The sequence below is a fragment of the Mastigoproctus giganteus genome, chromosome 10 (genome assembly GCF_048544385.1).
Source record: "Mastigoproctus giganteus isolate SK-2022 chromosome 10, ASM4854438v1, whole genome shotgun sequence".
Classification (NCBI taxonomy): domain Eukaryota; kingdom Metazoa; phylum Arthropoda; class Arachnida; order Uropygi; family Thelyphonidae; genus Mastigoproctus; species Mastigoproctus giganteus.
The window spans coordinates 185,691,961-185,708,832 of NC_143584.1; the positions used below are offsets into that span (position 1 = coordinate 185,691,961).

Below are 16,872 nucleotides of genomic sequence, written 5' to 3' on the forward strand. Positions count from 1 at the left end.
TACAGTGGTAATATAAGCCAAGATTATGGCGGTGGGAGGATCGTTCGTCTGTAACAGAGTCCCTGTGGGAAGTTGGTAAGGGCATTATAGGTCTCGCTGGATTCCAAGAGGTAATGCTCTTGGTCCTTTGGATTAAAGTGTATTTTGGTAATTAATGCATATCTTAGGGCTTCGTAGATTGGGCAAGTATACATTAGGTGCTCCCAGCTGGGAGCCCGCAGAAGCATAGCGGGTTGTCTGTTAAGTATGAGTATGTATGAGGACAGTAGGCCTGGGGAAAGCCAGACCGGCATTTCTGGGTGAGTTTTTCTGAAGTCTGGAATGAATTTTTTGGTAATGGCGCCCTTTGTGCTGTCATTACAGCGTTGCTGCCAGAGTTCATGTAAGTATTCGGTCAAACGTCGGGTGTGGTTCCATTTTGTGGTTGTTTGCTGTGTTTGAGCTGAAATCTCGGAAGGTGGTAGCTTTTTCTCTAGTCAGGTTGGTTAGGACGCCAGATCGCACTACATCCAGGTACAGAGAGCGAGCCCGCCCGCCTAGGGCCTGCACGGCGTGGGTGCTGACCGTGCAGCAGGCTCGAGAAAAATGTGGAACAGTGGAAAAAGATCATGTGGTCTAATAAGCGTCGATTTACTTTTCTTTTTAAAACGAATGGCAGGGTGAAGTGTGGCGCGAACCTAATGAAACTCTGCATCCTGATTTCTCATGTCCCTGGCTCAAACAGCTGTTGGTGGTATCTTGGAATGGAGTATGTTCGTTGGAATGAACGTTTATGGTCTTTATTCACTCCGTGGATAAAGCCCATAAAATTTCCAGGATATAAAGGTTTTATTTAAGGATGGGTGAAACTAAATATAACTGGACAATAATAAGACGCAAATTAATTGAGAATTTGATTAAGCCAAAAAGTGATCAGATAATAATCTTTTTTGAGATTGATAATATTGAGTGCCTTAAGAAAATGATATTGTAGCTAAGACACGTACCGGTATTTCGCCAGTCTGAATTATTTCTCTTTCTGGCATTTAATTCATGTTACAGGCTCGGTTCCAAGACTACCCACACCTAAGCAACAGCAAGTTCTCGTGGAGGTTTATCGGAAGATGAGCTGCAACGGATGGTTACTCAACTGCACGCAGGTGGGCGGATTAGATGCTGCATTACGGAAACGTTGGAGTGAGTGATTTCATCAAACGGAGACTATTTGAAAGGATTATGAAAATTTGGATGATTAATAAATGTAGATTGTGGAAAAAATCATGATCAGTATTGATCAGTTCTTGTATTGAATTGTATTGGAGGACATTTACAAAACCATAGTAGAAACCGTATTAGAAAATTCAACCCCATGAATATTGCGCAATTTGCTTCCAGCGGAATTGATTCACAATTCTCTCATTATGTACTCGATCCTATCGTGTCATCTGGGCCAAATTTCAGACACTTTCAAATTCACCTCGTACATGTCAAGAAAACTCTCAAATTATCTATCATTAATATCATTACGTTGAACAATATCACCTTTTGTGCCTATAAAAGATAATAATTGTTTACAATATCATGAAAATTGTGTCCATGGTTCCCCATTTCCCTGACAATAGTCTCCAAAGAAAACTACATTTTGGGGAATTACAATGTTTGTTTAAAAAACTCAAATTTCAAAATCCCAGTTTCTACCAACCACATTTGATATCTTCTAACCATTCTTGCGATACCCACGGAATAGTCCTTGATATTCGTAAATCTGTTGGTTTGTAAGTTTCATTTTCAAGATACTGTCATTCTTCCTTTGATCTCCACAACTCAAAGATGAAATACAACCTTCTACACGATGAACGGTATCACAGCACGGCGTTCTTTTGGATAATCTTGGAAATTCTTCTTGTACCACTCATGGGCAACGAGTCCCATTATTACTTGATTTAATATCATAAGTACGCACACCAAATTCCAGGTGAAGCTGCATCCTTCGAAAACGAGGTTAGTTCCCAGGTACATTCCAATTTCTCCAGTGTAGTGCGGACACGAGACAAGTTCAAACCAGCCTCCATACGGTATTGTATGCTTCAAGGTTACCACAGATTTACCTAAGAAAGAAAATAAAATAATTACATACAGTCTACTTTAAATAATTGGTAATGTGTACAGTATGTGCCAAAGTAAAGTAGTACGACATATAAACATCTTTTGAGTTTCATTATAGGATACTATTAACAAAGAGTGAGGAATGAACAGAAAGTTAATCATATTCATGAAATAAGTGTTTTAAAAGCAATAAAAATAAAAATTTACTTATTCAAAGTAGCTTATTGTTTTGATTAGTTATTTCGGTGATAGATGGCAGCACCAGTTACCAAAAAGCTGAATCATAATACTTTGATTAGTTATTACGCCGACAGATGGCAGCAATAGTTACTAAAACGCTGGGGCCTAAGACTTTGATTAGTTATTTCGCCGATAGGTGGCAGCACCATTTATCACAACATTCAATTTATTGACCACAATCGGAAGGATCACTTTGATTATTACAAATGGCTTTAGGTACGAATTAAGTAATTAAACAAATAATGCTAGGTGCTGTGGTAGTAAAGCATTTTCGTTTTCCTTAAAAGACAAAACTATTCACCCAATGCACTACAGTGCCATTAATATTTGGACATTCTCCACTCCATTGATCACATCCTATCAAAGCACCATTTGTGAGACAACTATAAATATGCTCGTAGACCTTCTTGGGAACAGTAGTACGATTGTGAATGCAAAATACCTCCATCTATGGGGTTAACATACTTCCAACGTGTAATGATAATAGGGTGCCACATAGGCAGTTGGTCTGCAAATAACATTTCAATGACACTGAAGAAACCTAAGTGGACAATTGATGATATGATCTTCAAATGGAAACGGACTGGTGCTGAAATTGCCAAGACACAACCCAGTGAACCTCTGGTGTTAGTGGAACATGAAATAAGAGCGCTGAAGAGAATCATCCTCTCAGAACAATGGTTTACGTTGCCGCAGCACTTGTTGATCCTCATTGAGGATCAACAGGTGCTGCAGAGTGGGATGCATATCAGCGCCATTATACTACAGAGGACGCTACACGATATGGGTTTGTTGATGTCTGTCCGACCACGGTCAGGCACACGTGAACAAAGCCTATTCAGCCTGAGTGTGCCAGGCGCTAACTAGCTTGGTTTAAGGCCCGCTTTTTTTAGACCATACACCTATGGAAAGCTGTGCTTTGGAGTGACGATACATGGTCTTTCAGTGTAACGATCGTTCCTGGGACGGACACCTGTCCGGAAAAAAGCGACCTGCTGAGCTGTATCGTTCCAACAACGAAGTTTAAGGAAAGCAGCGTGATGGTCTGGACTTTGTTTTATGGCTTTCTTACATCATTGAGTGTTTTGCACAATACCATGGAGCTGAGGTCCATCTATAAGTCCTGGACAATAACGCATTACCTCAGTTGTGGCAACACGTCGGAAAAGGCCTGCACCTGCATCATCAGGACAAAAGAAACGAGGCAGTCTAAAATTTTAAGCTTTCTTATTTCTTTTCCCTGATGATAAAACCTTAGAAGAATTATACAAGAATTATTGAAGAATTTTGTTTGAATGAGAATGAAGGGGAGTGAAGCGTAATTCAGATTAAGTTCTGTGTATATTTGTGTATTAAGTAGTGCAGTCCATAATACACTGGTGTGCAAAACTTAAAGAACAGTCAGGCAGGTTTTCACGAGTAGCTTCTCATAGGAGTGTGGAACAGAAATGATGAAGGAAACAACACCGACACAACAACGGAAAAACAAAACGGTACAGAGTGACTTGATTCAAAAATGGCAACATACCACTGGATGCCATGATACAGATGCATCACTGCTAAAGATGGAGGGGCGCCTCTGTAGCCAGGTGGGCAGGAGCAGCAGTGCGTAGCACACGCTTCTTGATTAGACTGGGTTCGAGCATGTTACCACCAAATACAGAGGATGCGGAGAGGTCAGGGAATGACCACAGCATGTCCCTGGAGCAATATGGCCTTAGTTTCTAACGCTCATATAAACCAAATAACAACAACAACAGCCAAAGATGGAAAAAAGGGAGGTGGTGGTCCTCAGTAGGAGATATGGCCACCCTAATGTCGAGGCAGACTTTGCACCGCCTCTCCATACTTAGAACAATGTTGTTGATAAGTTCTTGCGGTAACATCGTCCATTCCTCTGTCAGGCGCCATTTTCAATTGGTGAACATTTTCTGCTTGGTGTGGACGCGCCGATAGGCGTCTCCCCAGAGCGTCCCATATGTGTTCGATGGGATTTAGATCGATGGAAACGGGCAGGCTAATCTATACGAACAATGTCCTCACTTTCCAAAAGCATATCAACAGTGCGATGGGGTGTGACGTTATAATCCATAAAGACGAACTGGGCGTTATAATCCATAAACACTCGGGGGCCAATGGCACCTCGGGACAGACGCACATGGGGAAGAATTACCTCAGTACAGTAGCGTACACCGGTTACAGTACTGCCTTCCAGTATCTGGAGTTGTATACGTCCATCCAAGAGAACGCCTCGACTGCCATACCGATCCCTTTCAGTGATGTTTGCGGGGTGATACCGTGTGCCAACCTCTCGCCAGATTAGCTGATGTCCAGAATCGCTGCTGAGACTGAATCTACTATCATCGGTAGAGTACCTAACCCCATTGCGCTGCTGTCCAGTCCTTGTGTTCGATGCACAACTGTAAACGGTGTCTCCGATCGGCCAGTGTTAAAGGGACAGAGCGTACTAGCCTCGGGCAAACAGTCTACCTTTGTGGAGTTGGCTGCCCACAGTAACCCTCATATCCTCCGTCCTGTGCAGCTGGTTTGCAATGGATCCCAATGTCTGGTGTCGGCTCTTCTTGGCCTGTAGGCGTATATAGCGGTCATCATTGGGCACTGTTTTTCGCGGACGACCACCACTGGTCCTTCAAGCAGCTGTACCTGTCGTTCTGAAGGCCGACCACGCACGTAAGACGATGATATGGGCGATACTGAACTCTGCATCCACACTCCTCGCACTTCGACCTTCTCAATTATTCAACCCCGGGTAGACTCATCCAGATGTTGTCTACTGGCCAAGACTGAAATAAAATTAACAATAAAACAATAAAATACCTACAATAAAATTAAACTCTATGCCCATACGGCTGCACACTGAAGTCAAGCTCCTAGGTATCTTCTTAGACTCGCGGCTTACCTTCCACCACCACCTAAAGTATCTAGCCAACAAAATTCAAAGGTACAGTGCTATGATAAGGCGGGTCAGCAGGGCAGACTGGGGGCTGAAGCACAAAGCTCTTACTCTGATATACCAAGCGGCATACGTGCCAATTGTGTGTTACGGTGCCTCCATCTGGTACCGAAAAGCCATCCTAGCAAGAAATAAACGTAAGCTGGATTCAATCCCGAGATTCATGCTCCTTTCAATTTGCAGGGCATGCCGCACCGTCAGCAACCCTGCTCTGCAGGTATTAACTGGATGTCAGCCACTATACTTAGAAGTGGTTAAAAGAGGGCTTTTTTATCACTTAAGGAAGGGAGTTCCAACCCAACTGCTAAATTTTCAACTTGACATCACAAACGGCACCAGGCAGGAAAGACAACGGATAACCAAACATCTACAAGAGATATGGCAACATGACTGGGACACTACAACAAAAGGGGCCATCACAAAACGATTCCTTCCATCCATAAGTTCCACTCACCCAGAACCTCCACTGTGGTTTTCGCCTGGCCTCCATGTGACCTTTATCATCACCGGCCATGGATCTTTCCAACAAAAACTGACCGCATCGAGAATGACCCACGTTGCCACTGCGGCGAAGAGGAGTCATGGGGGCACCTCATGTATGAGTGCCCCAGCTACGACAACATTAGGCTTAAATTCCTCACCACAATACAGAGAAACCCTCGCAATGAAGAATCCACTCTGCTACTCGAGGAAGATACCTATAAGGCATTAACCACCTATGCGCAAGAAACATTTTCACTTAGGCGAGCTAAGATTGCAGAACTCAGAGCCCAAGAACTAAACCGGACCGGCGAGGGATAACTCTCCAATTACCCCGGAAAAACGCAGACATAATCATGCAAACCCTAATAGGGTAGGATCCATTGCAGGCACCATCCAAGGTGCGGGATGCTGGCACTCCTCGGAGTGCGGGATTTAAAAGTCATCGCAAACCCGAAATGGGTAGGATATACTGCTGGCATCGATCTAGGTGCGGGATTGCTGGCACTGACCTCATTGCTGGATCTACAGGTACTATGCCATTGGCAATTACACAGGGGCACCTGTCTCCTGTGACTTTTAAACCCACACTCTTTCCTATACTTCGCCTAAATTAAGGTGGATTTATTCTCCCCTCTCAACCCACCCAAATTCATTCTCCCTCAGATCCTCTCTTTTACTATGCCCCTCTCTCTCTCCCCCCTTTTTTTAAAAATTTATTTAATTATTTATTTTTTATTATTTTTTTAAAATCTGTTACTTTATTTTACTTATTTTTTTAAATTAATTAATTTATTTTTTTTATTTAATTTTTTTATTTATTTTTTTTATTTATTTTTTTATTTTATTATTTTTTATTTATTTATTTTATTTATTTTATTTTATTTATTTATTTTTATTTATCTATTTATTTATTATTTTTTTTATTTTATTTATTTGTTTTTTTTTTTCTCCGTCAGGAAGCTCAGGCAACCCTGGCGGAGGCCAGCCAGAGTATAATGGGCAGCCTGGCTCACCTCCCAGTGGTGGTGGCGGGCAACGTGGGGTTCCCTTAGGGGCCTTGCGGCTAAGCAGCCAGAGACAGAACAACAGAACACAGCACAACTCTGTCACAAACCAGACACCACACTTTTTCTGGCTTTTACAGTGATTCTCTAAATTCTTCACAAAGTACCATGGTGCAGATGTGGGAAACCACCGGTGGCGCCTTCCACAAAACACTATGCCACTATGGCCATTTCATTGTCTACAGCACTGTATGAAACCAATCGAATGTTTGTAACAATCGTGCTCACCATTCAGTAATTTGCATATAACTGGTGAACTGCTGCTTTTATTTATTTATGTGAGCCCTCTCATCACGATTCAAATTTTTGCATGTGCACCAGCTTTCTACTGAACGATTACAGTTATGCAAATCACCACAGGCTGTTTCGTTCGATTTTGTGGTTGTAACCTTTAGAAATAGCGTTGGTCCTTACGTTTTGCACACCAGAGTAATACATACCATTTTCTCACGCCATATTCCACTGTGTACAACAGAATTATGCAAATAATGTATCGCCTGCAAATGGTACTTACTTTTATGGTCTTTACGTAAGCCGGCCAAGATCCGGTGACTTTGAAACTGAAGTCTAAAAGCCCACAGAAAGATGAGCACACCAAGTACTTGCTTCCAAGAAACACCGTTCCTAAATTGAACCGTATGAGGACCACCTAAGAACAAGAAAGATAGATTTTAACCAAACATTTTCATAGATCAATTAGTAAAAGGTTTATTGCAAGTGTAACGCTAATCACGGATCTAAGTTAATCACAGACCGTATCCAGTACACACTCACTGCCCAAAAACCTAGAAACCTTTTGCAATTGGGGTTAACAGATAATTATACATACGGTATGCAAATATTAGTTGTCACATGACATGATCACAAGCTCCTTAGTATCAAATAAATACACTTTCGTGGGACTCTTGAATCGATCCAGGGAAAAACGAGTGGTTGTTCTCGTTTTCAAAAAGGTGTTATTGCAGGAGCACGTTTAGTAAGAGCCACAATTGAGAAAATCGATACTCAAGAAGGAGATTCCAGGAATATAAAGCTAATTGCCCGTCAGAAGAGTCCAGTGTGCGGTAAATGACTCAAAAATTCAATCCAGACAAAAAAGACCCATTTCTAACTGAAGTATGTGCAGGAGTTGAAGGATCTGGAACTTGGTATTCGTGTGGCTATGCAAAAGCTACTTATTTCAGTAAAAATACGAATGATTCGACTCAAGTGGGGCTACCAACATCAAGTCACGACTATGAAACAGCAGCTGACAAATATCCTGATGGAAGATAGGTCAAATCTGAAGACAGAGTGTCTTACAGAACTTGTAGAACCCATGTCATCACGTGTACGGAATATAATTCCGGCGAAAGGTAGCCCCACTAGATATTGAATGAAGGTTTCTAACTTTTTGACCAGTTAGTGTACGAATCAGAATTCATAACTAGAATTTAATGCATTAAATTAATTTCAAATATAGATTTATAATTTCAATTAATATAACGTTTAATTTAATTTATTTATCTTAATAAATGAAAATTGGCTAATTAAAATGCTTATTAAGTATACTGAGTTTTATAATGATTATAGTACTGGACATCACGAATCCTGAGTGGTTGGGATGTGCTTATGCCAAGAGGGATTAGAAGTCAGGGTAATCCCCAAAAGAGATATATCATTTTGCCTAGAAATCGGAGTGTCACCAAAAGTAAGCATAGGAGCAGAAGAATCCTTTTGGCGAGATATAAGACAAGACTGAGTTTTAGAAGGGTTGAAATCAACTAAGTTGTCTTTGCCCCACTGGAGAATTACCTGAATATCGGCATTTAAGAAATTGATAGCAGATTTTCCAGAATTTGAAGCTGATTGAGCAGGGCAAGATTTCTCAAAATGGAAGGTGTAATGAAATGTGCCATCATCAGCAAGACTATGGATAGGATTTCCGATCAACGGAAGAAGGTCTTGGGAATATACAAGAGGAAAAGACTGGAAGAAAGAATTGAACTTTGGAGAACATCAGCAATAGTGGAGAAATTGAAGACACAGTCATCTACCATCACCCGCAGTGGGCAGTCAGAGAGAAAGCTGGATACTCAATTACAAAAAAACAGTTGTCAAACCATAAGATGGATGCTTATTTAGAAGAACTTTACGCCAAACACGATCGAAAGCCTTTGAAATGTCAAGTGCAACCGCTGGAATTTCACCACCCTTTCCCATTGAATTTTTTTATAGCTAGCTAACATAACTAAGTACATCACCAGTGGATGGACACTGGTGGAATCCATACTGGCGATCGCGGGTCAGATGGAAGGTCTCTAGATAGTTTAGGAGTTGGTGGTTGAGCAACGCTGTTCAAAATTCTTTGACATCCTTTTTATGGAAGACCACAAGAGCCATTGAATGAACTGTATTTGGAATGGTAGAAGGTATTTTACCAATATCATCAATACATGAGTAGAAGAAAAGAAGGATGCAACTATAATGGAAAAGTCATGATGGTTTTGTCATCGGTATGGATGAGTTTGTGTAAGTGCAACCTCGAAGCCACAGTTCTTCTTGCGGTATATAATGTTGTCACTGACGTGGTGTTTTAAGAATTGCGTATGTATGTGGGTCCCTAAGACGTAGAAAGAGCTTTCTGGACCACTGCAAATTCGATCAATACCTCGTCAACCTAACTCGCCATTATATAGGTTCATCTATTCATATTTTCTCTGATTGTTTTCCAAAAAATGTGTTTTACTATCTTTATTTCATAAGATAAAAACAATTAAAATTACAAATTCTTAGATTGAACAAAACCTGGTGCCTCCGCTATAATAGAAAGGCTCATTGAAAAGTAGTACAAGAAACCACCAAAGTAATAGAGGAGGGACATACGAACATCGGAAAATACAGCGACACAGCACGTCTCATAAAGTCTTTTGCACACGTGGAGAAACATAAGAACCATTACCAACGTTGCTGATTCTGCTGTAACTGAAAGAAATGATAGAATGAATAATGTCATCAGTCAGTTTGACAAACGATCTTAAGTTTTAATTTTCAACTTTTCTTCTCTCAGAAACTTTTAGCATCAGTAAAAGATTATAGGATTGTCATTTAATATTTTGGTTCAGTATCTCACCTGACGCTGATCGTTGGCGAATAGTGAAGACATTAAGGATTCCATCCACTAAAGCAGGAACAGGCCGATGCCAAAAATACACTTCGAACAAGCTTAACGTCAGATAAGAATGAAAGAAAGAAGCAAATAGATAAAAATGTCGGTAAAACCTGAAAAGAAAAGGTTTATAATTTGGAATTAATCATGAAGTAGGTAAAATTAAGAAGAGTAAGATGGATAGATTCATATTAACATGAGTATTAATTATAACTTTGTCACTCTTAAAAGTGGAGGAAGAACACTTAATACAACCGAGAAGATTGCAAGTCTGAGATAGTAATTGAAGTGTTTGTAATGTGTTTGTGTTTGAGAATGAGGAGCTATCTTTCTTGAAGAAAGGAGCGGGGTGAGTTGAAAGACCAGGAGCAGGGTGAGTTGAAAGACCAGGAGCAGTGAAATTTCTTAGACCAGAAATGGCTGACTGGACATCAATTGGTATTCGAATGTTTTTGAGAAAAAAGTCTCGAAAAATGTTTGTCAAAAAGATTACCTGTTCGAACAGGACAAAGCCATTTGAATTGTATGAAGTTGACGAAGCCATTTGAATCATTACTTAACATAGGAATCTTTGGAGATCTGAATGGCTGATTCAGATAGCACCATAAAGGCCTAGATTTGAAATGTTCATTAACTTCTCAGTAAATTTCGAGTTAAGGCTTCCAGAGTGAAGAAAATGAGAATACTGAGACAGCCTGGCTTACTTAACGTGATGTCTATGGGAGGAGAAAGAGAAGTAGAAATCACCATGGCTGGAGACAGAAAATTTGATCGGAACCAATCAGGAAATTGCCCAATGAAAAATTAAGTACATATAACTGATATAAGGATCAATCGGTACAAATTGTTGGATGGTGATCCAATCAACATTGCCCACAAACCGATTCCACATAAGAGAGAATCATAGTTTGTGCTTCGACAACATTTAATTAGGTTAATGGGTACTAGTTATGGTATCTCTCTCAATAATATAGATGATATAATACTCAGAAGATAGAAATCTTGCACGGATGATAACTGACTTACACAGCTGGACACACAATAATAATTTGGTAATCAGTGTACAAAAAACAAGGTTATTATTAATAAAAGAAAATCGTCAGGCTACCCATGTTTCTCCTTTTATCAGATTACTGTACTCTCCCACGCTTCAATTTTCAAATATAAACAGTTAACTGTTCTTGTGAAATCCTTCAAGTGGTATCACCTCAGTAATATTTAGGATTACGACATATCACCCACTGTCTTTGGACAAGCACATTTACAATTTAATTGGTAGATTGTGATTCTAAACAGATGATTAGGATGGCACTGGTGTCCTGTGTGAGATTTATGAGGACTTTTCTTAGACAAAGACAAGAACCGTCAAAGACAAGAACCGACACCCACAGGAGTAGCCGAGTGGGTAAAGTACCTTCCCGGCAACCCAAAGGTCGCGGGTTTGATTCCCGCCTCGGGTTTGGATCAAAGTACTGCAAAAACTTTGGGAGGTGCAATATGGCCACAGAAGCCGATGCGCCAACAACTACCAAATCAAAAAAAAAAAAAACCCACAGGAGAAAGTACAATACCTGTAGATGTAGGCAGATCCCTGATGGCCTAGGTCAGCGGAAAAAGACCACTGGAATAGACATACTTATCTGTACTAGATAAGTACTAGATAAGATATATGCAAATTTTAATAATAATATTCAAACAGTTCATAAATTGTGATCTACAGAATCTCGTCATGAGTTCAATTTAGCACAAGGTTGGTCTTCAGGTAATCAATTCAAATCCAAAGTTTATATTCAGTTATCGAGATCCAGTTGTAATAATAGAAGAGATTAGTAAAACTGGAATAAGGAGTGACGACCAAAGAAACAGGAGAAAGAGGCGCAGTTAGAATTTGTAGTTAATAGTCATACTAAGTACAAATCCTAAGTGCGCCTGTTTCCTCCTGTTTCTTTGGTTCCTACTTCTGCCAGTTTTACCAATTTCTTCTATTATTATAACTAGATCTCTATAACTTCGAGTATTCTGATAATCTTCAAATATTTAGTAGAAGTGCTTATATTAAATGTGATTTGTATTTAGTGTTAAACATTTAGCAAACACCTCCTTCGCAAAGTTCTGCAATGTTTGAAACGAATTTCAATTTTGGATGAAAGTAGATTCTTGACCAGACGTCTAATATCCAACAGAAGAGATTAATAGAACCCTTAAGTCATCCTGCAGATTATATTCGTGAAGAATGTGTTTCCAATTTTCCTTAGACCCGCATGAACATAAACATTTGGTCTATGTCATAAACCAAATTTATAGTTTCTCGTTCATAAATCCGTGGCAAGATATAATAAATGAAGTTTGGAGGCTCATTGTAGACAATTTTTTATACAAAAGAAAAGAAACCTCAATTATAAATTCTCTAGTAGAGAGGCCCAAAGAAGTAATATCCCACTGGGTCTGCCAAACACTGACCATCTCGTTTCCAGCACGACCTTTCATTTGTTAGGTCCAACTGATTGTTGATATTTAAGCCCTCTAAAAATAATAAATAGGTCAAGGGGAAAGCGCCAGAAAGAATCTGTAATGCCTGTGTTGAAACAGTTCCAAAGACCCGGTGGTTACTAACCACGAAGTTCCCTAGTGGTAGTTATTACTGAACTCGATGTCGAAAACTGGATTGATGTCACATTGACTGGTCCATGGCATTTGGCTCTTTAGACCACAACTTGTTAAGAACTGGTGCAAGGACACGAGCTTCAAATAGTAAGATGGTCAATCCAGAGAGCCCTTACTGCAACTTTATAGAGAACCTTTGGAAAGGCTTGTATCCTTGGGTGCGTGTGAAGAGAGACCGCCCAAAAAACAGATCTCAAATGGTGGTCGCTTTGAAGGTCGAACGATATTTACAAAAAGATGGACATTTACAAAAAGGTGGTGGAGAGTGTTCAAATCAGAGCAGTGTTGTCATCAAGGCTGAAGGCTTCAGCACACATTTTTTTCTGGAAATAAAGATTATTTGTCGATTAACAATTCCGGATATTAACGGTAAGGCAATGTATGAATGACCTTACTCATATTACTTCCCAAGAGTAGTTAGAGTTTATTATACCCGGATTCACATAAGGGTGTTTACAAGATTGTGTGAAAACAAATCCCATTCTTCTACCAACACAGACCTTAGCTCACCAAGTGATCGAAGAGTTGGCTGTATGCCTGTAATATGGCGCCGAAAGGTATCCCACACATGTTCGACTCGATTTAAGTCTGATGATCGTGCTGGCCACGGCTGTCGCTGGATATCTTCAGTTTCAAGATATTTCTCTGCCATTTGAGCTCTGTCTGCAGTGCGTTTGTCGTGCAAGAAAAGTAAATCTGGGCCAACCGCACCCCTAAAAAGCATCGCATAGGGTTCGAGGATTTTTTAGCAGTTACAAAATCCCTATCAAGAACATGAAGAGGGATGCGGCCGTCGATCATTATTTCACCCCACACGAGAAAAGCGCCTCCACCGTAAGTGTCCCTTTCTCTAATGTTGAAGGGGGTCACATGTTCATGGCACCAGTTTCGACGAGCGAGTTCTGCGGTGGTTTGGGATTAATAGAGTACAAATATATCCCAGTTAAAAAGAAACACATTATGATTACCGTATAGACCAAATAAAACTGGCTAGATTCCAGCAGAAACTAGATTTGAGTTTTGCTGCAGGATAAAGCCCCAAAATATATAACATAGACTCAGGCCCAATCTGTCTCCAAATTAAAATTCCTGACTGGAGGATTCCCCTATAAACGTCTTGTTGGTATTAGTAGATTATTATAATCTGGATCTATGTACACCACTCCTTGATTTTTTAAAACTACTAAAGGCTTTATATATTTTCGATTAGGTTTTCAGACAGTGTAATCGGGCACTATGCCCCTAACGTGTTTGAAGAATACATAAGCGTGGAAAATATCTAAGTTCAGTAAGGCCTAAAAGAATCAGAAACATACCTTTTTGGAACATCCATCGCCTGCCAGAATTTCGCACCTGGCTCCCTCTGTTTGCTATATTTGTAACTATTCACCAGGAACTGTGGTAAAACGAAAGGAAACACCAACAGATGAATTCCAGCAAGTGAAACGAGAAATATTTGAAACAACCAAATCGTACACAAAAGACTGAACTCCATCTTCGGTGCCGCTTTGACTCCAAATGATGACGCTGAAAAGACCGATCTCAAAAGCGAAATACAATAAGAATAGTTGCGAAAGATTAACCGCGTCTCGTGTTGTCACGAAAGACACACGTCATCAGAAAAGACAAGGATTTGGTACGAAATTACGACATTTTTCCTCGTTTGTCCACCTATTTCAGTAAAGTAATTTATGATTATTCCCTTTGCTGACGATATTACGGACCACAATTTCCTGGTAGCAACGATTCAACAAGCCACAGATTCACATCAAACCAGTAATATGTTGGAACATGTTTAACATCATCAGCTAATAAGTAATCGTTTGGAAAACTTAAATTTTCATAATGGCGAAGTTCCATATTTCTGAGAAATCGCTGGAGGCCAATACTTTCTCTAGTGGAAAGAATCTTCAATGTACATTCACATGAAAAATATTGAGCGCCCAACTTGATTTTGGAATATAAATCTTGAATGCTTTTAAATTATTTACTTTTGGTTGTTTTTATTATAGTTAATAGATGATTTAATTAACCATTACTATATAGCATTTATAAATATACGTTTTTTTTTTAAGAGATAATCTTTGGAAATGCGAGAATTAGGTGAGAAATTAGAAGACATGGGGTTGTCTGTCATTACCACAGTTAGCGATTAGAGAGAAAAGTGGAATCTGCATTACAAAATTCTTGAAAACATACCATACGATAGTTGTTGTTCTTATTGTAGTAGGGCTTTAGGAGCGTTAGGGATTAAGGCCATATTTATCCATGTATGTACTGTCTGTAAATTTATCTGATGTTGATTTCTGTTCGCTGGACGAAAACTCGAGGTTCTGGGAGAAAAAAGCATGCTACCATCGCCTCACCGACTAACTGTTCCACGTTGTGAACTAGGCCAATAAAAATTCCCCACGTTATCGACAGGACTGACTCGAACTCAGGTCTTTTCCATCCACGAGGGCACTATATGATGGAAATTTGCATAGAAGACGTTATTCTTGCTTCTCCAAACTTTCTACGGAGTTCTACCCATAGCAATCTGCCCCCTCTTCTCACAAAGAAAGATAACACACCGTCGTCAGAGAGCACACTTGGCTGTTGATGAATTCCAGTGGTCTTCAAGTGGTTGAAGGTGAGATATTCAGCACTTCTGAGGTGTACTGCTATAGATGAACCTGGATATCAAATTCTGTGTGAAAATTCGCGTTCTCTTAACGCAACGTCATGGGTTAAGTTTCTGACTGAATTGACGTTATGGCGCTCTGTAATTGCTTCATATTTATGCTTTAGCAATTGAAATTGAGTGAAAAGCAAATAAAAGCGAATTCGAAGTGTTCCATTGCTGATTCCAACTCTTGGTCTCACAGTGATATTTCATGCTAATTGTTTATTACTAGTGTATTCCAACTGTTTCTTCTAATATGCGTTGACTTCACCAACGTTGACTAATACAAATGGATAAATTGCACTTCACGGCTACAAGGAATGCATAAAGAATATACATAGGTCGAAAATATGTATAGGTGGAAAACTGAAAGTTTAGTAAGCCTTCATCATGTCATATTGCTGGCTTGCCGCATTAAGGCGAGCTTCAAGGAGATGGATCAGGGACAGGAAGTACAATTTAAGGATATGGCGTCTGTATTCCCTCTCACAAGAAAAATTATTAAGGTCAGCATCCAAAGACTGGGCACATGAAAGTAGCTGAAATGGCAGAAACCTATCGGATAGGTGGAGACGGCTGAGATGTGGGCACAGAGTTGGAGTCGCTCTGAGGGAAGGCTGAGGGGACTCTCCAAGAGTACAGGTTCCAGAATTATGGTGACGAAATCTTGCCAGTGATCATTTTTACATTTGTGGTAAGGCGTTTCACCTTAATCAGCGTGGGAAGCCTGTGAGGTTTTATCAAACTGCTCATTTCAGTTGTCCTTAACTGTGGAGGAAGTTTATGTTTGTTTATGGTCCATTTTGAGAGCCAAAACTCAGTAGAAAACAGTGGTCGAATAATGCTAAGGGCAGCAGATGCCCATACCTCTGTAGCATATAGAAGTGGAGAAGTATACTGTGGTTTTTATGTCTTCTGCTAGTCGCTACTTCATCAATATAATGCAAATGCTGTTTGGCCATCCATTGGAGTCGAGCTGACTGGGGGAGCAGCTTTTCCATGTGGTTACCAAAGCAGAACTTAGGATCAAAAATTGCCCCGAGATCAGTATGTTTATTGACGATGGGAATAGGTCAATTATATAGCGTTGGCTGGATATAGGAAGGCGTTTTCTTTAATGAGAATATTATAAATTTAGAATTTTCTGGTTTCATTTATAGTCCGAACTGGTTGAGGTAGTTTGCAAATTCCAAGAGTATATTGTTAATTGATGCTGTTATCATGAGCAGTTCATCATGTGGAGAAATCAGTGTGAGGAGTTTCATATCATCAGCATAAAATGTAGTATCATGCCTGGAATTAACAAGCGGAGAGATAAGCTCTGTAAACAAGAGCCCAGATGAGACACCACCCTGTGGCACGCCTGAAGAGACACATCGCTCGTATGTTTAGCCGTGGACAGTAAGCCCGATTATTCTGTTTTGAAGGAGTGAAGTGAGGAACTGTAGAGCGTCTCCCTTGATTTGCTAATGGTCTGAAAGTAGCTTCGTCATTGCAGAAACGTTTATTAAGTCGAAAACTGCTTCAAGGTCTACATAGGTGACTGCAT

General features: G+C 40.0%; 1 protein-coding gene across 2 annotated transcripts; it reads right to left on the reverse strand.

The window, feature by feature from the left end:
• Positions 1-1,591: 1,591 nt before the first annotated feature.
• Positions 1,592-14,148, reverse strand: LOC150079632 (polyprenal reductase-like). 2 transcript variants are annotated; one of them, XM_090383535.1, is made up of 3 exons: positions 13,975-14,148; positions 7,361-7,495; positions 1,592-2,087 (listed from the first exon to the last, which is right to left on the reverse strand). In XM_090383535.1, exons 1-3 carry the CDS (start codon positions 13,985-13,987, stop codon positions 1,825-1,827), a joined length of 411 nt encoding a protein of 136 aa, XP_090239661.1. In that variant the 5' UTR covers positions 13,988-14,148; the 3' UTR covers positions 1,592-1,824. The 2 variants fall into 2 exon arrangements, with proteins under 2 accessions (XP_090239661.1, XP_090239663.1); XM_090383537.1 differs by lacking the exon at positions 13,975-14,148 and adding an exon at positions 9,959-10,001.
• Positions 14,149-16,872: the final 2,724 nt, after the last annotated feature.

Bases quoted from the DNA above. Each gene is read 5' to 3' on its own strand.
- LOC150079632 (XM_090383535.1), bottom strand. The intron at 2,088-7,360 runs GTAAGTACCATT...TTTCTTTCTTAG, and splicing joins CTTACGTAAAGACCATAAAA to GTAAATCTGTGGTAACCTTG.